This window comes from Borostomias antarcticus (genome assembly GCF_949987555.1).
Source record: "Borostomias antarcticus genome assembly, chromosome: 15".
In the NCBI taxonomy this organism is placed as follows: domain Eukaryota; kingdom Metazoa; phylum Chordata; class Actinopteri; order Stomiiformes; family Stomiidae; genus Borostomias; species Borostomias antarcticus.
The window spans coordinates 23,893,535-23,915,707 of record NC_140248.1 but is presented as its reverse complement, the minus strand read 5'-3'; the positions used below and the strand labels follow the sequence as shown (position 1 = coordinate 23,915,707).

The window sequence follows — 22,173 nt, the reverse complement described above, 5'->3', positions numbered from 1 at the left end:
GGAGCGAGTTGCCTCCTGTTCCCCAGCCATGCAGCTGCCCAACCTCACGCACCCACACCTGTACCCACCCTCGTCCATGCCACCCTTCTTCTCCAGCCCCTGTTTCCCCTTCAACCGCCCATTGTTCTTCCCTGGAGCCCCCTTCTACCCCACAGGGTAAATTTATACACACACACACACACACACACACACACTATTCTGAGTTTCTGTCTGATAAATGATCACTGAGCCTGTCTCGACCCTCTCACCCAGCTTCCCCCTGGGCGCCTACCCCTACTCGGACGGCCCCAACCCCATGGCGGATGTGATTGGCTTCTACGAGCAGCGCTTCCAGAGGCATGAGGCCCTCTTCTCCTCCATCAACCGGGACTACCAGTTCTACCAGGAGGGCCGCGCTGGCAGTGGGGAGGGTGATGGGCGCAGCCAGCCTCCCCCCAGTAGCGAGTACAGGAGCACAGCGCCAGTACTGGATGAGGGCACATTAGCGTTCACCACCCCGGCCCCTGAGAACCTAGTGCATGCCCAGAGGGTCAGCGTCATCCCGAAGGTGGAGGAGGAGGTGGAGGAGGAGGAAGAATGTGTTCTGAGAATCCTCTAGGATCCTAGATTCCTGTTTTTAGAAACAATAACTGAGATTGAATATTACTTGGTTCTGTTAACTTGGAAAATAAACGTTCGGTTAGTTTTTGAATACTGTACATAGTTTGAAGAAAATAATACTGTTACTGTATGCACAACATTTCTTCTGTTGATAACACTACGTAGCTAGCTAGGGTAGTGAGAAGCAGGATGGTACTGTGGAATCTACCTCAGTCACAATGTTTCTGAATGCATATATTTACAAAAATATTGTCTGAAAATCTGAATAAATCTACTTCACCTACAACTGGTCATACAACATTTGTACTGCCTCAAACGGGGGATAAGTCAAAATCGTAGGGGGATAAAGTACAACGAGCCTGGCAACCCGCGAGAGTCATCACATTTTCCTGTAATGGCGGACCAGGCAGACGGAGACAGTATTGGGTTTAACGACAACAGGTTAGAGGATGGCGAATAAAGCCACGTATCTCATATTTATGAGAGAATGTGTATCTTGTGGTTGTTTACTTGGTACTCTTATTAAGTGGAGCACGTAGGCACACTGTGATTGCGAGGGCATTAAACGCCTTTATGGGCCACTTTATGACCACGCTAAGCTAACCAGAGCTAGCTAGCTAGCATTAGCCCGGTTGGCTCAGAACAAGCCGCTCTGCTTTGAGGGAACATTGTCTTAAATTGAACATTGTCTTGTGTGCTAATAGACTACGTAGTTTGATTAGCGGTCGGGTGCATTTCGTTTCGTTTGAATAACGGTGTAGCTTAGCTAACTCGGTGCTAACCAGCTAGCTAGCATGGCTGGCATTGTCTGGGTGTGCGTAGTCAGCTAACGCTAGCTCGCTAGCTAAGCCACCCGAAGCGGGGACTAGTCTGCGGGGTTTTGAATGGGAAAGCCGACGATAGCTCGCTAGCTAGGTAGCATTCTGATGTGTTTAGCTAGCCACGGCTGCACAACGGCTAACGTTAGGCTATTAGCACTAATAACCTAAGAACACTCATATGAAATGCGAGCTATCTCCTGGGAGTGTCCATCTCAGACGTGTTTGTTTTCCCAGGATGGCGCAGCAGCAGCAGCAGACCCTGCGGTTCCGTGGCCCCGCGCCCCCACCGAGCTCGGTGCTCCGGGGTCCCCCTCCGCTCCTCAGACCGCCCCCCCCTCCCTTCGGGATGATGCGGGGACCCCCGCCGCGACCCCCGTTCGGCCGGCCGCCCTTCGACCCCAGCATGCCGCCCATCCCGCCGCCGGGGGGGATGCCGCCGCCGCTGGGACCCCCGCATCTACAGGTAGGATTACTGGAGGACACTAGAGACCTGGTTTAGAATTAGGAATGATTAATGTGCCTTAAAGACTAAAGTCACGTTGGGATTGTAACTCCAGCTATTATAATATTTTTGTAACGCCACCTCTTCTTGCTAGAATCTCCGTATTTCTATTTGAATCTCTATCTGATTTGAATATAATATGAGTACCAGGGTCATTGGTCTGGATAGGACCCTGTATGAACTATATATGCATATAGACTTAATAGTAACAAGCATCATGGCGTTGAGGTTGAAGTAACTCTCTATGTTGTTTCAGAGACCCCCCTTCATGCCCCCTCCCATGGGCAGCATGCCCCCTCCCCCAGGGCTGATGTTTCCCCCTGGCATGCCCCCCGTGCCAGCCACCGGGGGCCCTGGGCTCAACCCTGCGGAGGAGATCTGGGTGGAGAACAAGACGCCTGAGGGCAAGGTATACATCACCAAATGATTCCCGAGCGCGGCACCGCTGCTGCTCACCGCTCCCCCAGGGGATGGGTCAAATGCGGAGAACAAATTTCACACACTCAGGTGTGTGACAATCAGTGGAACTTAGTCTTAGTCTTAGTATAGCAGAGGCTACGCCGCCAGTAACCCTTTACAGAGGTCCATGGTCCCTCTGAATATAGTCTACAGGTGCTCCACTACCAACAGATATTCAGCCAACTATCTGCCAACATCAGGCCTTATCAGCAGGCTAGCAGTCTTATCATCAAGCATTATCAGCATCAAGCCTTATCAGCAGGCTAGCAGTCTTATCATCAAGCATTATCAGCATCAAGCCTTATCAGCAGGCTAGCAGTTGCAAGTCTGTTGATCGTTCACATTTAGTCTTTCCACACCTGTGACACCACATGAGTAGATCTGCACCAAACATGGCATGCGTTTGTAGCTTCTGAATATGCTTATTTTTAAGCTTTGTTGCTTATCATGTTTCATTTGGCTGTTTGCCATGCACTATGAATGGGGAGATGGGTTCATCGTCCAGAATCATTTGGCTTCAAAGATTTTACCGACACTTGAGACTTGCTGTAGATGAGCGTGGTCAGAGGCTATGTTTAAACTAGTACATTGTAGTTGGTCACTGGAAAACTCTCAGCGCGGTTGTTATCAAATGGCCGGGCAGTGTGCACAACGCATGCTTATTTTCCAACTCAAAATTCAGCTGTGGAAAAAGGTCTGTTTGAGTGAGAGAGAGAGTATGTGGAAAAGAGAGCAAGATCTTCGGTTAAGTATCTTTTTATTATAGTTGCAGTTCCCCCTCTGTCCAAGCAAAGAAATCTCTGGTCTTATTTTTGGGCATTGCTGTTCTTTCTCCATAGTAGGCTAGTATGTTCTGCCCCCACAGCCTCTCACACGTGCAGGAGACTGCAAAGCAAAGTGTGGTTAGGAAGATGGGACTCGTAGTAGAGAACTTGACCTGTTCACTTTTTGCATACCAAATACATTGGCCAGACACTGACGGACAACAGTAGTTATATTTTTAAAATCATAATTATTGCCTCGGACAATTCAGTAGTCTGCTTCCTGTTTACACCGACATGCCATGCCCAGTGTAGTGTGTGAATTGTCATGTAAATAGTAGGGCTGGCCCGAGTCATTTGAGTATTCCACTATTCAGTACGCTAGTATTCGGAGTATTCGTTTTTTGTCCCGATACTCCAAACCGATACCAACGTCGTCATAAAGTTACACTGAGTGACTTGTGAAAGTGTAACTGAACAGAAGCGGGCTGTCAATTTAAGAAGCATTTTTGCCTCATCTATCCTCCACTCTTGAGCCGCGGCTGCCACACAAACGCGCGTGTGGGGCAGCAGCGGAGGATAGACAGAGGCAAAAATGTTGACGCTTTTAAAATATTGGAATCAGCATTTAAAAATTATATATGTATCTCAAATGCCAAAATCGACTGTCATGAATGATTAATTGAACTCACCCCTAAAATGAACCCATTAAACGTCAGTTAGCTTAGTTTGTATATTGAGCCTTGCTGACTTCTCTTCTTCACCCCCCCATCCTTCCCTCCCTTCCTTCCTTCCTTCCTCTCTCCCCCCTCCTCCCTCTCATCTCCTCCCCCAGGTATACTACTACAACGCAAGGACCAGAGAGTCGGCCTGGACCAAGCCAGAAGGGGTGAAGATCATCCAGCAGGCGGAGCTCAACCCCCTGATGGTGGGACAGCCTGGGTCTGCCGGGCCGGGGGGCGCTGTGACCTCCGCCAGCGGGGTCCTGACGGTCAGCACGGTGACCGCGTCCTCAGCCTCCAGCCAAGCGCCTTCCCCCTCCCGCACCCTCACCTCCAGCCCCGATACCAACGTCACCACCTCCGTGTCCATCACTAGTGAGTATGATGCTGACACCGACGCAGGTCTTCCTAGCACCTCTTTACGGAGCGGCGCGACCTCAGTCGGGAAGAGGACACTATCGTCAAACCACATCTCAGCTAAACCCCTAGATTGCAACGTCACTTGCATCTGTCTGTTTTCTAGCTTTGGTGTGACATGACAGCATATCGAGCCAGTTTCCTGGATACAGATAAAGTTTTATCTGGGATTAAAAAGTCCTTTCAATGACTTGTTTTCTTAAAGCTGCGTTCATTGATTTTATTTTACCACTAGATGGCAGTAATGGACCAAACGAATTGTTTCCGAACGAATTGCTGTAGCAAATGGCCAGAGCCAGATAAGACACAGGGGGCGGAGCAAAGGCACGGGCAGGCTGTTGACAACACAGGTAGACATGCTGCAATAGCAACAGACAGGCCACCGGTAGGGATGAGACATTGAGGTAGGATGCTATTAGGACACCATTGGCTCAATGAAACAATCTGATATCAAGTGCTTTTAATTAGTTTTGACAATGTGAATAAAATCAATGAATGCAACTTTAATATGTGTCAAGGAAATCAGCCGGCGAAGGCTCCTGATGTGAGCGGTTCTCTCCCTGTGTGGCTCCTGTCCTGTGTTGCTTGTTGTTGTCTGTGCTGTTGTCATTGACTGTGCGCTGTAGGTTGTTGTTGTTGACTGTGTGCTGGCGTCGGCCCAGCTTCTTCCGTTGCAGACCTGCCCCCCATCGCCACGGTGCCCTCCAGTGTGGGCGTGGCCCCCGTGGTGGTGACGGTCTCCACGGTGCCCGCCACGATGACGGCGGCGTTGCCCACCATGCTGCCCCAGAGCCTGCCCCACTCGTTGCCCCAGCCCACCGCCACCATCCCGACCTTCCCCCCCGTCATGGTGCCCCCGTTCAGGGTGCCGCTGCCGGGCATGCACATCCCCCTGCCTGGTAGGACCGCCACGCCACGCAACCCTCCATCTCCTTTCCCCTCCCGCTTCCCCTTCCTGACCCCTCTGAACCTCCTCCACCCATGCTCGTGTTCCTCCAAACTCCTTCCCTACCTCCTCTACCCATCCCCTCTCCACTCCCTGCTCCCTACCTCCTTAACCACATCTCTACCCATCCCCTCTCCTCTCCCTGCTCCCTACCTCCTTAAGCACATCTCTACCCATCCCCTTGTCCCTAACGCCCTCTTCCTGACTACTTCTCCTTCACCCTTAGTCATGGGGTCATGTGTGTTCAGATGGTCATCAGTAGTCGTTAGTAGAGAGAGAGAGAGCAGATTAGATGGTCATCAGTAGTCGTTAGTAGAGAGAGAGCAGATTAGATGATCATCAGTAGTCGTTAGAGAGAGAGCAGATTAGATGGTCATCAGTAGTCGTTAGTAGAGAGAGAGAGCAGATTAGATGGTCATCAGTAGTCGTTAGTAGAGAGAGAGCAGATTAGATGGTCATCAGTAGTCGTTAGTAGAGAGAGAGAGCAGATTAGATGGTCATCAGTAGTCGTTAGTAGAGAGAGAGAGCAGATTAGATGGTCATCAGTAGTCGTTAGCAGAGAGAGAGCAGATTAGATGGTCATCAGTAGTCGTTAGCAGAGAGAGAGCAGATTAGATGGTCATCAGTAGTCGTTAGCAGAGAGAGAGCAGATTAGATGGTCATCAGTAGTCATTAGTAGAGAGAGAGAGCAGATTAGATGGTCATCAGTAGTCGTTAGTAGAGAAAGAGCAGATTAGATGGTCATCAGTAGTCGTTAGTATAGAGAGAGAGAGAGCAGATTAGATGGTCATCAGTAGTCGTTAGTAGAGAGAGAGAGCAGATTAGATGGTCATCAGTAGTCGTTAGTAGAGAGAGAGAGAGCAGATTAGATGGTCATCAGTAGTCGTTAGTAGAGAGAGAGCAGATTAGATGGTCATCAGTAGTCGTTAGTAGAGAGAGAGAGAGCAGATTAGATGGTCATCAGTAGTCGTTAGTAGAGAGAGAGAAGATTAGATGGTCATCAGTAGCAGAGAGAGAGCAGATTAGATGGTCATCAGTAGTCATTAGCAGAGAGAGAGAGCAGATTAGATGGTCATCAGTAGTCGTTAGTAGAGAGAGAGCAGATTAGATGGTCATCAGTAGTCGTTAGTAGAGAGAGAGAGAGCAGATTAGATGGTCATCAGTAGTCGTTAGTAGAGAGAGAGCAGATTAGATGGTCATCAGTAGTCGTTAGTAGAGAGAGAGAGAGCAGATTAGATGGTCATCAGTAGTCGTTAGCAGAGAGAGAGAGAGCAGATTAGATGGTCATCAGTAGTCGTTAGTAGAGAGAGAGCAGATTAGATGGTCATCAGTAGTCGTTAGTAGAGAGAGAGAGAGCAGATTAGATGGTCATCAGTAGTCGTTAGTAGAGAGAGAGCAGATTAGATGGTCATCAGTAGTCGTTAGTAGAGTGAGAGCAGATTAGATGGTCATCAGTAGTCGTTAGTAGAGAGAGAGAGCAGATTAGATGGTCATCAGTAGTCGTTAGCAGAGAGAGAGAGAGCAGATTAGATGGTCATCAGTAGTCGTTAGCAGAGAGAGAGAGCAGATTAGATGGTCATCAGTAGTCGTTAGTAGAGAGAGAGAGAGAGCAGATTAGATGGTCATCAGTAGTCGTTAGTAGAGAGAGAGAGCAGATTAGATGGTCATCAGTAGTCGTTAGTAGAGAGAGAGAGAGCAGATTAGATGGTCATCAGTAGTCGTTAGTAGAGAGAGAGAGCAGATTAGATGGTCATCAGTAGTCGTTAGTAGAGAGAGAGAGAGCAGATTAGATGGTCATCAGTAGTCGTTAGTAGAGAGAGAGAGAGCAGATGAGTGTGAGTAGAGAGATCCTGTCCTAGACAGTCAGGGCTGCAGGGCTGATCATGAATTACAGCAGCGTGTGGCTCGTGTCCAGGCAGAGACAGTTCTCCGCCAGGCCAGCAGAGGGCAGCGTGGCCCCAGTCCAGATCAGACATGGTAGAGCAGAGGAGAAGAGGAAGCAGATCAGACATGGTAGAGCAGAGGAGAAGAGGAAGCAGATCAGACATGGTAGAGCAGAGGAGAAGAGGAAGCAGATCAGACATGATAGAGCAGAGGAGAAGAGGAAGCAGATCAGACATGATAGTGCAGAGGAGAAGAGGAAGCAGATCAGACATGATAGTGCAGAGGAGAAGAGGAAGCAGATCAGACATGGTAGAACAGAGGAGAAGAGGAAGCAGATCAGACATGATAGTGCAGAGGAGAAGAGGAAGCAGATCAGACATGATAGAGCAGAGGAGAAGAGGAAGCAGATCAGACATGATAGTGCAGAGGAGAAGAGGAAGCAGATCAGACATGATAGTGCAGAGGAGAAGAGGAAGCAGATCAGACATGGTAGAGCAGAGGAGAAGAGGAAGCAGATCAGACATGGTAGAGCAGAGGAGAAGAGGAAGCAGATCAGACATGGTAGAGCAGAGGAGGAGAGGAAGCATGAAGCCAGAGGGCATGAACTCATTCCTACTGCAGTTTAAATACTGTCTGTTTTAAATACCTTGTTTTTAACAAAAAGGTATAAGTCTAACCCACTGCCCATTCATTCTCCTAGTACTAGTATCTCTGTTAGATAGACAGTCAGTCAAGCGGATAGAGGCCGACAGATCTAACCTCAGGCTGTGTGTGTGTGTAAGTGACAGATAACGTATGGTCCTGGGCCATTTCCTGGTCGTCAACTGTGTGCCTCGTCTGTCAGGTGAACGGGAGGTCAACGTACATCAAGGCTCCAGAGTATGACCGTTCTGGTCACGCGTCGACCAAAACTGTCAAGTGCGACTAAACGTTTTCCTTGGTCGCACTGGAGCGCCTGACATGTAGCAGCAGGTGTGTGTGTGTGTGTGTGTGTGTGTGTGTGTGTGTGTGTGTGTGTGTGTGTGTGTGTGTGTGTGTGTGTGTGTGTGTGTGGTGTGTGGTGTGTGGTGTGTGGTGTGTGGTGTGTGGTGTGTGTGGAGCAGTATTTTTTTCCTCCACCCACATTCTGCGAAGACCCGTCCCTACTCTGCCTCTGATTGGCTCTGACCCTGATATTCTTCTTCGCTGAATGCAGGTGGGGAATAAAAATGTGTGTGTGTGCCACGCCCTGTCCTCCTCCCTTAAAACACACCTCTCATTCAAAATGAACAGAACTATTGATAGTTTTTTTTTAATCCAGAAAAATGCTGCGCTGCTTGTTCCAGCTGTGAGGCCCAGACACGACACACCTTCCAAGCTCCCAGCCAGAGCCTACCACATACCAAAAGGCCTAATATGCCTTTCATAAAGAATTTCTGTGGCTCAGATAATGATAAAACGGCCGACATTATGCATTGCATTTATTGCAAGGAGGCGGTCAAAGCAGCAGTGCTTCTACTGTTGGAGCATCGATGTTCCGAGTTGAAACATTAAAAAAGCAGCGTCTCCCAGAAACACGTCTTGTGCTGTGACGGTTTCAGTGCCAGGTAGTACAATAATTTACAGAATATCTTAGAAACCACCCATGTGTTTGAGAACGGACGAGGCTGTCAAAAAAAAAAAAAATATATATATATTTTTTTTTTAAAGAAGTTCGAACCTAAATTTGAGAGTTTGAATATTGTAATAATAGAAGACCCAGCATCTTATCGAAACACCTCAGCGAGGGGTAACAGTGTTCACAGTACAATATTACAGTCAAGGATTATTTTATTAGGCTATTATATTCATGAAAAGTGTAAAAATTTAGTATAAATTTGAATATCGTTCGAACTCTACTAATTTAATTTGAATATATTCGAACTCAATTTCATGGCACTTTTGCCAGCCCTAAAACGGACCAACAAAATACTTAAAATGTACCATTGCGGCGCCAAAAGGCATGCTGAAAAATTTCCGGTGCCCCTAAATAAAAAAGTGGAACCAATGTAAAAAGTCAGTCTGGAGCCCTGTATACACTGTGTGCCTGCCTGCGTGAGTGTGACCTCCCTTCTCCCTGGCAGTCGACGTGTGTGTGTGTGTGTGTGTTTCGTGTCCAACACCTTGCTTGCTTGTCCATTCTTGCAGGTGTAGCAATGATGCAGCTAGTGGGAGGGTCCTATATAAAGACAGTCTCACCAGGCCAGAACGGTAATGACATCACTTCCTACCAAAAGTCTCTAGATGGCATGTTAGTCCATGTTGTTGCTGCTGCTGCTTCGTACCATTATGATTTTAAGACTATCCGTGTGTTGGTCTGGACGTATTCCTTCTACAGTTCTTAGATGGTAGGGGGTTAGTTTGAGGGTTGATTCTAGTAGGTTGAATATGCTGATTAAATGAGTTGAGTTCAAGTGCCAGGCCAGTGTTTTTCCTCAATAGTGTCGAGTGATTGAATCTGATTGGGGCCACTGGAATCGAGCGGCACCAATGAGAGAGCTTTAGTGAGCATAGTCATAGATCAGCTCCTCCCACTTAAAGGAAAATGCTCGTTTTTGACAACCTGGACCTTATTTACGACATATTATAAGAAGTTTGACTCACCGAGATCACTTTGGTGTAGTTCGGAGGCCTGTAGAAGAAATTTAAAATCCAGCGCGAGCCAGTATATCCATGTAATGGCGGCGCACGGTGCAACGGGAATGCAGTTTCTCAAAATCCATTTTCGGCCGCTAAACGGTTGTTTTCATCAATCAGATTTGATGAATCGACAGTTGAGATTCCTCAACGCGAGCCATTGTTTCGGTTTTCAAATACGTGGTCTGTAGCCTCTGTAATATGATCTTTACACGCCTTTCCCCACTTGCTCCAGCACGCATCTCTGCGCTACGATCGGATTGTTGCTGACGAATGACGACGACAATATTCTCGGCACCAACAACGATCGTAGCGCAGAGAATGTGAGCCGGAGAATAGCCAGTCTGCGCGCTGGCCTGTGCGCATGCGTGCTGGAGCAAGTGGGGAAAGGCGTGTAAAGATCATATTACAGAGGCTAAAGACCCCGTATTTGAAAACCGAAACAATGGCTCGCGTTGAGGAATCTCAACTGTCGATTCATCAAATCTGATTGATGAAAACAACCGTTTAGCGGCCGAAAATGGATTTTGAGAAACTGCATTCCCGTTGCCCCGTGCGCCGCCATTACATGGATATACTGGCTCGCGCTGGATTTTAAATTTCTTCTACAGGCCTCCGAACAACACAAAAGTGATCTCGGTGAGTCAAACTTCTTATAATATGTCGTAAATAAGGTCCAGGTTGTCAAAAACGAGCATTTTCCTTTAAGTTGAACAGGATCAGTCCACAAGCTCTAGTCCCAACGTCAGGGGTCTTTCAGAAGAATTCTTGTCTTGTAGAATCCAGACAACATTTCGTACACGAACACAGAGAGTGTATTGAACAAAGACACGTTTAAACACCATATCCCTAAAATGTTGATTGTAGTGGTTGTTTTCCCTGGGGAACGCTAGAGCAGCTTTTTAACTCGCTTTGAATTTGAATTTCCTATGAAATGTATAGAAAAAATGACAAAAAGTTTGAAAATCTGAAATCAGAAAAAATAAGAGGAAACTGGAAATGGTAAAAAATGAAATGGATTTCATACAGCCCTACTTTTAAAATCACAGTATACACTATGAGTCCTGGCTCTGGTGGTGAAGTCAGGTTATCTTCTGGTTGTTTTCTATTCATTGGTCTCCGGTGTGGTGTAGGCTATTATGTCATATGATGTGGTTATCATGTGTGTGTGTTGGTAACACGTTGCAAGTGGAATTGTGTAGATGTTAAAATGTTGTTGATGTTACAAATGTTACATGGAATGGCTAAGAAGTGTAAATACATACTTTACAGGAAGGAGAAGGAGCATGAACATTAGAACAGGCTAGTCCTGCTAGATAACCATTCTGGACACACGGTTTAGCTGAACATCAGTGGCCCGGCCTTCTCTGTAAACTTTTTAGCAGGTTTATCTATTTGACCAGGTTCTAGCTGTGCTTTAACTGTGAGCTGGTGTCTGGTTGGAGCTGTGTACCAGACTGGGGCGTGGTCTAACCCTCCCTCCCGTCTTGTGTGTGCGTGTCCGTGTGTCTCACCTGTGCCAGGTATGCTGCCTGGCATGGCTCCGCCCCTGGTTCCCATGATGCACCCCCAGCTGGCTCTGACCGCCGCCCCCGCCTCTCTTATCGGCGGCTCATTGGCCTCCCTGCACCTGCCTGAGTGGTCGGAGTACAAGACCCCAGACGGGAAGACGTACTACTACAACAACCGCACGCTGGAGTCCACCTGGGAGAAACCCCAGGACCTGCGTGACAAAGGTGACCCTGACCCCTGATCTATGACCCTCCAGCCCTAACCCTGACCCAGAGTCTGAACTCTGACCCTCCACCCCTGACCCAGAGTCTGAACTCTGACCCTGGAGTCCCCTCACCTTAACTACTGACCTCTAACCCTGGTAGACTGTAGAGGCTAGCTCCACTGCAACTTACTAATCCCAGCTTTACCCTGACCTGTGTACGACCCTCGACCCCACGCCTCACCCCATGTGTTTCTCTGACCTACGACCCTCGACCCCACGCGTCTCCCTGACCTACGACCCTCGACCCCACGCCTGACCCTGTGTGTCTCCCTGACCTACGACCCTCGACCCCATGCCTGATCCCGTGTGTCTCCCTGACATACGACCCTCGACCCCATGCCTGATCCTGTGTGTCTCCCTGACCTACGACCCTCGCCCCCACGCCTGACCCTGTGTGTCTCCCTGACCTACGACCCTCGACCCCACGCCTGACCCTGTGTGTCTCCCTGGCAGAGAAAGAGGCAGAGAAAGCCAAGGAGCGCCAGGCCCTGGAGGAGGAGGCCATGGAGATGGAGGAGGACGAGGCCAAGGCAGAGCAGGCCGCCGAGGCCAAGGAGGTGAACACACACACACGCACACACACACACGCACACACACACACACTTTCCAAGAACCAAGAGCCCAGATGAGCCTGGATGTCCAATAGCAGAATGGTTCAGCGTCTGTGTTTATTGTGACCCCCTCTTACTGTCCTCTCTCTCTCTTTCTCTCTCTCTCCCTCTCTCTCCCTCTCTCTCCCTCTCTCTCCCTCTCTCTCCCTCTCTCTCCCTCTCTCTCCCTCTCCCTCTCCCTCTCCCTCTCTCTCTCTCTCTCTCTCTCCCTCTCCTCCCTCCAGGAGCCCAAGGAAGAGGAGATGACGGAGGAGGAGAAGGCCGCCCAGAAGGCCAAGCCTGTGGCCACCAACCCCATCCCTGGAACACCCTGGTGAGTACACACACACACGCACACCTCTAGCCCCAACCTCATCCCATGGTATTTGAGACACAAGATTATATTGTGTGTGTGTGTGTGTGTGTGTGTCTAACCTGTGCAGGTGTGTGGTGTGGACCGGGGATGACCGTGTGTTCTTCTACAACCCGACCACACGCCTGTCCATGTGGGACCGGCCGGAGGAGCTGGTTGGTCGAGCAGACGTGGACAAGAACATCCAGGAGCCTCCTCACAAGAGAGGCCTGGAGGACACACGCAAACTGGGTAAGGACCATGCACGTGCGCGCGCGCACACACACACACACACACACACACACACACACACACACACACACACACACACACACACACACTCATGTAACTCATGTATGTTCACACACCCTGGCCATCTCCCTCACTCTCTCTCCTCACTCTCTCTCTCCTCTTTCTCTCTCCTCTCCCTTTCTCCTCTCACTCTCTCCTCTCCTTTTCTCCTCTCACTCTCTTTCTTCTCTCTCTCTCCCTTACTCTCTCCTCTCCTTTTCCTCTCTCTTCCTCCCTCTCTCTCTTCTCCCTTACACTCTCTCTCCCTCTCTTTCCCTCTCTCTCCTTTTCTCCTCCCACTCTCTTTCTTCTCTCTCTCTCCCTTACTCTCTCCTCTCCTTTTCCTCTGTCTCTTCCTCTCTCTCTCTCCTCTCCCTTACACTCTCTCTCCCTCTCTTTCCCTCTCTCTCCTATCTCATCTCTCCTCTCCAGGCATCAGTAAGGAGGAGCTGGAGTTGGCTGCCGAGGAGGTCCTGGAGGAGGAGCCTATCAAGGCCAAAAAGAGGAAGTAAGTTCCCCACTTCCTGTTTGACATCTAAAGCCGTCCAGATGTATGTACCAGAGCCTGCCTACAGCAGGGCTGGCCTGTAGCAGCCTGGACCAGATCAGGTCCCAGTAGCAGCATGTTCATGTTAGCGCGTCACACAGACCGAGGTTTGGTGGCGGGAGACAGTGACGCCGTCTCGGTCGTCGGGCGGCGAGGGATGACGGGGTGTGTGTGTGGGTGTGACGTCTCTCAGTTAACTCTCCAATGCTGATTTCTGATTGGCTCTGTTCAAGTGGTGGTGAATGCTGATTGGTCAGTGTCCGCGTCAGTAGGACTGGTGATGTCACAACCACCATGGTCTCCAAGGTAACCGACCACCTAGCTCCACCATCCTATAGACTGCTCTTTGAACCCCCCCCCCACTCTCCTAGTTGTCTGATTGGGCCCAGGGTTCAGACTCCAACCAATGAGAATATCAGTCAGCGGTGATCAGGTGATCCATCGCCCCCCAACCATAACCTACACAAGAACCCAGAAGACTAGTCGACTAAAGCCTGAACCACCGGTCACCCTTAAACGTTCTCCCCCCTAACCCCGTCTCTCTGACCTCCCAGGAAGGAGGCGGAGTCTGTGAAGGAGGCGGAGACAGAGAAGGAGGCGGCCATGGAGGCGGAGCTGCGTGCGGCGCGGGAGCGGGCGGTGGTCCCCCTGGAGGCTCGCATGGCCCAGTTCAGAGACATGCTGCTGGAGAGAGGGGTAAACGCACTCTTACATGTTAGACTACCGCACACATGCCACAGGTACCGTGTACACCTTCTACTACTCCCTACTGCTTAAAGCTGTTTGTCTAGGTCTCCCTGTCTCTCTCTAGCCTCTCTCTCACTTTCTCTCTCTCTCCCTCCATCTAGCTCATTGTCTCTGCCCTTCGCTGTCTCTCTCTCTCTCTCTCTCTCTCTCTCTCTCTGGTCTGCTGTGCTCTGTTTGTTCCTGACGTTTGCAGTGGGCATGGTTTGAACAAGTTATCTGAATGTGTTTACTATTGTCTCATAGGAGGGCCACACTTTTAATAAACTTTTAGGGCCACAGTTAATAAACTCATTTTATATCTGTAGCGCATGTGAAATGCAAAATAGCAAGGTGTTCCCTAACCTAGCCAAATAAACTAGTTAATGTTGGCTGGCTATGTAGCTATTAGTATTCTAAAGACGGCTACGCTACCCCCACTAGGCATTTTTACGGACTGTAATGTTAGCTAGCTAGCATCATTTGGATGGGTTAGGGAATCCTTTGCTTCTTTGCATTTCACAAATATCCATAGCCATGCGAACTGCTTTGCAGATCATCCGATGACAGCTTGGTGTTAGCGATGACAGCTTGGTGTTAGCCAGCTGAGCCAGGCAGCATTAGTTCACTCAACTTGCTTCATATCGTTAATTCACCTAACCAATACATCTTCATCTTGCTAGCTAGCCAAAGACCGCTAACTGTTAGCCTCATCTTGCTAGCTAGCCAAAGACCGCTAACTGTTAGCCTCATCTTGCTAGCTAGCCAAAGACTGCTAAATGTTAGCTTAATCTTGCTAGCTAGCCAAAGACCACTAACTATCTAGTTGTCTGGTGCTACTGTATATGGGGGGAATGACTTGGAGGAGGCATGTCTATTTTAGGAGAATGAATGGTGCTGCATTTGTTTCATTATGGCTATGTGAAATATATTTAATATAGAAATGTAATATTTTTGGCTACTATTATTAATGGCTGTCTGTAACAGCAGATCATTTGATATAGCCGATGTTAGTGATAGTTTCTATTTCTCTGTTGCTGAACATCAGGAGCAATTTAAACATGTCTGGAAGATGTTTTCTATGTACTGAATTGAAATCTGACTAGTCTCCACTCAACCCACGTCTGACGTTGCGCTTCCCCTCCTCGCCACCAGGTGTCAGCCTTCTCCACCTGGGAGAAGGAGCTGCACAAGATCGTCTTCGACCCAAGGTACCTGCTGCTCAACCCCAAGGAGAGGAAGCAGGTAAACACACCACGCCAACAGGAACACACACACACACACTAAGCCCCCAGGAACATGCACTCGCACACACACAAACACACACACACACACACACACACACACACACAAGCCCCCTAGGAACAGCCTCTAGCCCTAACCCATCAGTAGTTTAATACATCCATGACTGAGCTGTCTGTTTCGTTGATACGTTTGAAATCTGTGGGTAAATGTGTAGGCGTGACCAAGTAGATAAGACCTTACGTTGTGTGTGCGTGCGTGCGCAGGTATTTGACGGGTACGTGAAGACGCGCGCAGAGGAGGAGAGGAAGGAGAAGAAGAACAAGCTGATGCAGGCGAAGGATGAGTTCAGGAAGATGATGGAGGAGGCCAAGCTGACCGCCAGGTAACAACCAACAACACGGTGACAGTCAGAGACGACCAATCACAACACGGTGACAGTCAGACAACCAATCACAACACGGTGACAGTCAGACAACCAATCACAACACGTTGACAGTCAGACAACCAATCACAACACGGTGACAGTCAGAGACAACCAATCACAACACGGTGAAAGTCAGACAACCAATCACAACACGTTGACAGTCAGAGGCGACCAACCACAACACGGAGGCGGCTGTGGCTCAGGAGGTAGAGTTTGAATCCCGCCTCCGACTGTCCACATGTCAGTGTCCTTGGGGGAGACACTGAACCCCAAATTGCTCCCAATGAGCAGGCTAGCTCCTTGTATGGCAGCTGGCGCCATTGGTGTGTGAATGGGTGAATGAGAGGCCTTCATTTTTTAATGCACTTTGGATAAAAGCGCTATATAAGTGCAGTCCATTTACCATTTACTGTGACAGTCAGAGATTCAGTCTCTCCACCCTGCTGCTGAAAACCTCAGTCACACTAAATGTGTGTGTGTGTGTGTCGCAGGACCACGTTCAGCGAGTTTGCGTCGAAGCATGCCAGAGACCCTCGGTTCAAAGCCATAGAGAAGATGAAGGACAGGGAGGCCATCTTTGTCGAGTACATGACCGCTCTGAGGAAGAGAGAGAAGGAGGATACCAAGACCAGGGGGGAGAAGGTGAGGAGAACACACACACACACACACACACACACACCACAATATACACACACACACACACACACAAACAGGCAATAAACATATGCACATGCAGTTTCCTAACAGGTGTGTTTTCTGCTGTTTGCGCATGTGTGGAATATGTAGAGAGTGGGTCGTATGCCCACCTCCCTTGTTCTCTGTAAAGCGCATTGTGTTGCCTCTGGATATGAAATGCGCTATACAAATAAAGCTTTGATTGATTGGTGTGTGCAGGTGAAGCAGGACTTCTTTGAGCTCCTGGGGGAGCAGCACGTGGAGGGGGGTCACCGCTGGAGCAAGGTGAAGGACCGTCTGGAGGGAGACCCTCGCTACAAGGCCGTGGACAGCTCCGCCCTCAGGGAGGAGCTCTACAAACAGTACCTGGACAAGCAGGCCAAGGTGTGTGTGTGTGTGTGTGTGCACGCGTGCGGGGGGGGCTTTGACTGGTCTGTGGCTCTGTGTTTTAACTGTGTGTTTTAACTGTGTGTGTGTGTGTGCGTGCAGAGCGTGGACAGCGATAAGGAGCGTGAGCTGGAGCGGCAGGCGCGTATCGAGGCCAGTCTGAGGGAGCGGGAGAGAGAGGTGCAGAAGGCTCGCTCCGAACAGACCAAGGAGATCGACAGAGAGAGAGAACAGCACAAGAGAGAGGAGGCCATCCAGGCCTTCAGAGCCCTCATGTCGGACATGGTAACACACACACACGCACACACACACACACACACACACACACACACACACACACACACACACACACTATGCTATTCTTTGTTTAGTTATTTTGATCCCAACCCGCTGACTCCCTTGTTGACAGCTAGTCTGGTTGTTTTACACTACTAATTGCGTTTAACGTAGGCAGTCTGCTGCTCGCCAGAACTCACAAGTGTGTCTCCTTTCTAAACAAGCGACTAGCATAATCTAGTGCAGGAGTAAGTAAGTAGCCTTGAGAACCAATGGTGGTCCATAGGGCAGGAGCCTATCTCCTGATTCCTTAGTGTGAGGCAGCTTGATGTACAAGTCCACTCCCTGGACATGACGCTAGTATGGCACAGGGACTTGTCCCCCATCCAACCCTTGATGCTGAGTGCCAAGCAGGGAGGCATTGGGTACCATTTTTAGCTGGTTTAAAGTGCAAGAGTAGCAAAACATAAACTACTTGGAGAACATGGAACGGTAGTTCATGTTAGCTGTGATGATAGTTTACAGTACGCTGATGGAGGAAGTGCGTGTGCGTGTGTCCAGGTGCGTTCGTCGGACGCGTCGTGGTCGGACACGCGCAGGAACCTGCGTAAGGACCACCGCTGGGAGTCGGCCTCGCTGCTGGAGAGAGACGAGAAGGAGAAGCTGTTCAACGAGCACGTGGAGGCCCTCGCCAAGAAGAAGAAGGAGCACTTCAGACTGCTGCTGGACGAGACCAGCATGGTGAGGACACGCGCACACACACACACACACACACACACACACAGCGTCAGAGAAGGGATGTGTAACGCCGGTGTGTGTGTCCGTGTGTGTGTAGATCACTCTGACCACGTCCTGGAAGGAGGTGAAGAAGATCATCAAGGAGGATCCTCGCTGCATCAAGTTCTCCAGCAGTGACCGGGTACGACCATGATGATGAAGATGAAGATCATGATGATGAAGATGTGTATCATGCCGTATACCTGCTGGGTTGAGATGCTGAAGGTGTGTGTTTCTCTATTACAGAAGAAGCAGCGAGAGTTTGAGGACTACATCAAAGACAAGTTCATCACGGCCAAGGCCGACTTCAGAACCCTGCTGAAGGAGACCAAGTTCATCACTTACAGGTGACGCACACACATTTCAACAATTCATTTATGTCCACATAGATAACGTAACATACAGGGACACAAATAATAACGGTGCAATTAATATACAATCACAAGGTCATGGAAAAGCGGCATAACTTTCTTTTCAAACATTCTTCAAGGGTACAAGTAGCAGCGTCTCATGTATGAGACAAAGCGCTACTAGAAAAGCGTTTAGCCCTCTTTTTTGGCATCCGCACACACCCACACACAAACACGCACGTGTGTTTAATGTTACCTAACCGTTAGGGCTGGGTATCGAGTCGAATTTCAAGAATCGATTCGATTCCGATTCACAAGGTTCGGAATCGATTATCACGATTCGATTCAATATCGATTCGGTTAGTGTTATTAAAACCTTTTTTTTTTCTTTTTTTTTTAGCTGTAACCTTAATTACATGACTGCCAAGTTATGCAACACATCAATACTAGGGCCGGGTATCGATACTGATTTCCAAAAATGAATGAATGAATCATTCAATGAATTAATTAACTATTCATTCCTTCATTAATTCATTAATTCATTAAATAAAAGATTGATTTTGGGATTCATGAATCGATTCTGAATCATTTGATTCAGAATCAATGAATCGTTTTTTTAAACCCAGCCCTACTAACCGTCCGTACTTCCCCAGATCGAGGAAGTTGATCCAGGAGTCAGAGCAGCACCTCAATGACGTGGAGAAGGTTCTCCAGAAGGACAAGCGCTACCTGGTTCTGGACTGCGTTCCCGACGAACGCCGGAAGCTCATCATGTTCTACATCGAAGACCTGGACCGCCGCGGACCGCCGCCGCCCCCCACCGCCTCCGAGCCCACCAGGCGCTCCACGAAGTGACCCGACTGACCAATCACAGAGCAGCTCATCGCCCCCCCCCCCCCCCCAGCATGAGCGTTGAGCAGCTGACACAGTTGGACCGCGCTGGGCAGCAGACCCTGGACCAGCCCTGCGTGTCCGTGTGTGTATGTATATTCAGACCGCAGGGCCACGTCGGCAGGGGGGTTGACCCTTGACCCTCAGCCCAGAGGACAGGGTCCCTAGCGCTACTGAGGTAGAGAACCTGACCATGTAAGATGATGTAAATGAAATATGTGTGTGTGTGTGTGTATGTGCGCCTGAATGCGCGTGTGTGTGTGCGTATGTGTGTAGGCGTCGTAAGGCCTCACTGTACCGGCTCCCAGACAGGAGGCAGAAACACCAACTCAGACTAGTGCAGTTAGAATGTTTGTTTTGATGCGTTGCTGGTTCTGTAAATGTTTACTGGAATAAAGGCAACTTCCACTGTTTTTTAACCCCCTGGTCTTGGGCGTCTTTGTGGAGATGTGAACCCAGATGGAGTTCTGGACATACAGACAAGTTAGGACTTCTTAGCCTTCAGGCCATCATAATTGCGCACCTCTTATATGCAACTGTGCTCTGGTGGAATGAACCCACTGAAGGCTCTCTTCATACTAGCTCCTCATTAAAGTCCAGGGCTGAGTTTCCCAGAGGCATCGTAGCGCTACGTTCATCGTAAGCTATGGCGTTCATCATAGCGCTACGATGCCTCTGGGAAACTCAGCCCAGTAAGGTAACATATTGGCCAGCAAGCAGTTCCGCTATATCCTGATAACAGACAATTGTCAACTCCTATGAATTTCAGTGGAGTGGTCAGATTTGAAGGTCTGGACCCAGGCTAGTTCCACTAGGTAGAATGGAGGAAGATGTACAACCATTGGAGAGAATGAACCCTCTCTTTGATGCATCTATAGGTATGACTGTGTCAAATGAGCATCTCAGACTCTGACCTGTTTGATGAATTTGTTTGGGATCAATGAATACAATACAAGTCATCCATATTCTGGTTATACTCTTTTTTTTTTTTATTACACATTATTAAAGTATTTTGACATTTCTTTAAAAAAAAAGAAAAGAAAGTTGAACAAAAGTCAGCATTGTTACATTTCTCAGGCCTGTCTTGAGTCATGTGGTTCATCTCTCTGAAGGTCCTCAGATGCTTAACAGAAATAATCAAAGGACAAAACAGGAGGAGGAGGGATGAGGAGAGGGCGTCAAGCTCCCACCAGTCCAGCAGAGGGCGTCAAACACACTAGTCCAGCAGAGGGCGTCAAGCTCCCACCAGTCCAGCAGAGGGCGTCCAGCTCCCACTAGTCCAGCAGAGGGCGTCAAGCTCCCACCAGTCCAGCAGAGGGCGTCAAGCTCCCACCAGTCCAGCAGAGGGCGTCAAGCTCCCACTAGTCCAGCAGAGGGCGTCAAGCTCCCACCAGTCCAGCAGAGGGCGTCCAGCTCCCACTAGTCCAGCAGAGGGCGTCAAGCTCCCACCAGTCCAGCAGAGGGCGTCAAACACACTAGTCCAGCAGAGGGCGTCAAACTCACACTAGTCCAGCAGAGGGCGTCAAGCTCCCACTAGTCCAGCAGAGGGCGTTGAGCTCACACTAGTCCAGCAGAGGGCGTCAAGCTCCCACTAGTCCAGCAGAGGGCGTCAAACTCACACTAGTCCAGCAGAGGGCGTCAAGCTCCCACTAGTCCAGCAGAGGGCGTCAAGCTCCCACTAGTCCAGCAGAGGGCGTCAAACTCACACTAGTCCAGCAGAGGGCGTCAAGCTCCCACCAGTCCAGCAGAGGGTGCTGAGCTCACACTAGTCCAGCAGAGGGCGTTGAGCTCACACTAGTCCAGCAGAGGGCGTTGAGCTCACACTTGTCCAGTTGTGTCAAATTATGACATCACCATCAGGGTTGGGAGGAGTCCTTCCCAGCTCTGTCTCAACTCTTCCCACTAAGCCATTTCACTTACGCACATTGGACAGCTGACAACAATAATGGCCTTCAGCAGATTTCCCACACCTGTATATTCCCCCCAGATGTCCACAGGTGTGTGTGTGTGTGTGTGTGTGTGTGTGTGTGTGGAGGGGGGGGGGGGGGGGGTTACAAGAGCTGAGGGGCTGGTCTGGTCTCAGTCAACTTCCTGTTCAGGTGATTGAATCCTCTGGAAATCTGATCCCCCTGTCTGTCTCCACTAGTCAGTCCAACTATATCAACACCTGGGAAGAGGTCACATGTTCAAACAAATAAAGGGTAGGGGTCAAAGGTCCTGGCTGCTGCAGTGCATCCTGGGCAAACATCATCGGTGCGCCAGTCTCCGATAGGCGGAGGGGAAGCTGCGAAGCTGTCAATCTACATCTCTACGGCAATAACCTGCCTTGGCCCTCCCCACCCGCCGCGACGACCCCCTCCTGACCCCCTCCTGACCCTTCTGGCTAAGGGATGACATCACCCGTCGCGCCGCTTAAACTGGGGGGGGGGGAGGGGGAGGGGGGGGGGGGCGTGGCCTAGTTGACCTTATCCTGGAAGATGTAGAGGTTGTTGGTGGCCGCCACCGCGATGATGTTCTGGCTGGGGTGCCAGGCGGTGTGCAGGATCTTCTTGCCGAAGTCCAGGCTGTCGGCGCTGACGTGGTCCTTCCTCCGCTTGCCGCCGCCCCCCGGCGGGAGCACGCGGCGCGGCTTCAGCACGGCCCGGGGCTTGCTGTTCTCCCGGGACGCCTCCAGCGTCACGTCGCGCCGCGTGCTCCGGTCGAACATCCGGAAGAAGTTGTTGTAGGAGCCCGTCATGATCACGCTGGAGAGAGGAGAGGAGGAGGAGAGAGTCCAGTTCTGAGAGGATCTTCATTATAGACCTTCCCTGTTAGTACACCTGCTATACTGGTTGGTTTTACTCAGTCAATAAAACATTGTGATTGGCGCCGTGGCTGACTCACCTGTCAGAGCCGTTCCAGACGCATTCAAACTTGTCGAAGATGCAGTCGTTCTCATACAGCGAGCACAGCTTACTCCTGAGGTAGTCGTGCACCTGCAGACAGGCACAGAGGGTCAAATATACATATGAGCTGTGTTCGGAATCGCTCCCTCGTTCCCTCACTCCCTATTCCCTATATAGGGTTCACCATGTAGTGAACTACCTAGGGAACGGAGAAAA

At 49.8% G+C, this 22,173-nt stretch overlaps 2 protein-coding genes across 3 annotated transcripts in view; one reads left to right on the top strand and one right to left on the bottom strand.

Annotated features, from left to right (window-relative positions):
- The first annotated feature begins 989 nt into the window (after positions 1-989).
- tcerg1b (transcription elongation regulator 1b (CA150)) lies at positions 990-19,470 on the top strand. Of its 2 annotated transcripts, none has more exons than XM_084449701.1 (21): positions 990-1,041; positions 1,656-1,884; positions 2,180-2,332; positions 3,979-4,240; positions 4,960-5,181; positions 9,279-9,341; positions 11,291-11,503; positions 11,998-12,101; positions 12,380-12,468; positions 12,578-12,738; positions 13,210-13,285; positions 13,879-14,020; positions 15,203-15,292; positions 15,556-15,674; positions 16,208-16,358; positions 16,611-16,775; positions 16,881-17,063; positions 17,616-17,795; positions 17,890-17,973; positions 18,078-18,178; positions 18,835-19,470. In XM_084449701.1, exons 1-21 carry the CDS (start codon positions 995-997, stop codon positions 19,034-19,036), a joined length of 3,036 nt encoding a protein of 1,011 aa, XP_084305827.1. In that variant the 5' UTR covers positions 990-994; the 3' UTR covers positions 19,037-19,470. The 2 variants fall into 2 exon arrangements, with proteins under 2 accessions (XP_084305827.1, XP_084305826.1); XM_084449700.1 differs by having other exon boundaries at positions 4,945-5,181.
- Positions 19,471-21,527: 2,057 nt separating this feature from the next.
- The window catches only part of ppp2r2bb (protein phosphatase 2, regulatory subunit B, beta b), a gene marked incomplete at both ends in the record, with an annotated part of 28,249 nt that continues 27,603 nt past the window's right edge, over positions 21,528-22,173 (bottom strand). Inside the window, 2 exons of the mRNA XM_084450169.1 lie at positions 21,528-21,816; positions 21,956-22,047. Coding sequence (XP_084306295.1) covers positions 21,528-21,816; positions 21,956-22,047 — 381 coding nt within the window. The remainder of the gene's footprint in view (positions 21,817-21,955; positions 22,048-22,173) is intronic.

Coding starts and splice junctions, on each gene's coding strand:
- tcerg1b (XM_084449700.1), top strand. CDS start 995: ATGGCGGACCAGGCAGACGGAGACAGTATTGGGTTTAACGACAACAG. Junction 12,102..12,379: donor AGGCCGCCGAGGCCAAGGAG/GTGAACACACAC, acceptor TCCTCCCTCCAG/GAGCCCAAGGAAGAGGAGAT. Junction 16,359..16,610: donor CCAAGACCAGGGGGGAGAAG/GTGAGGAGAACA, acceptor TGGTGTGTGCAG/GTGAAGCAGGACTTCTTTGA.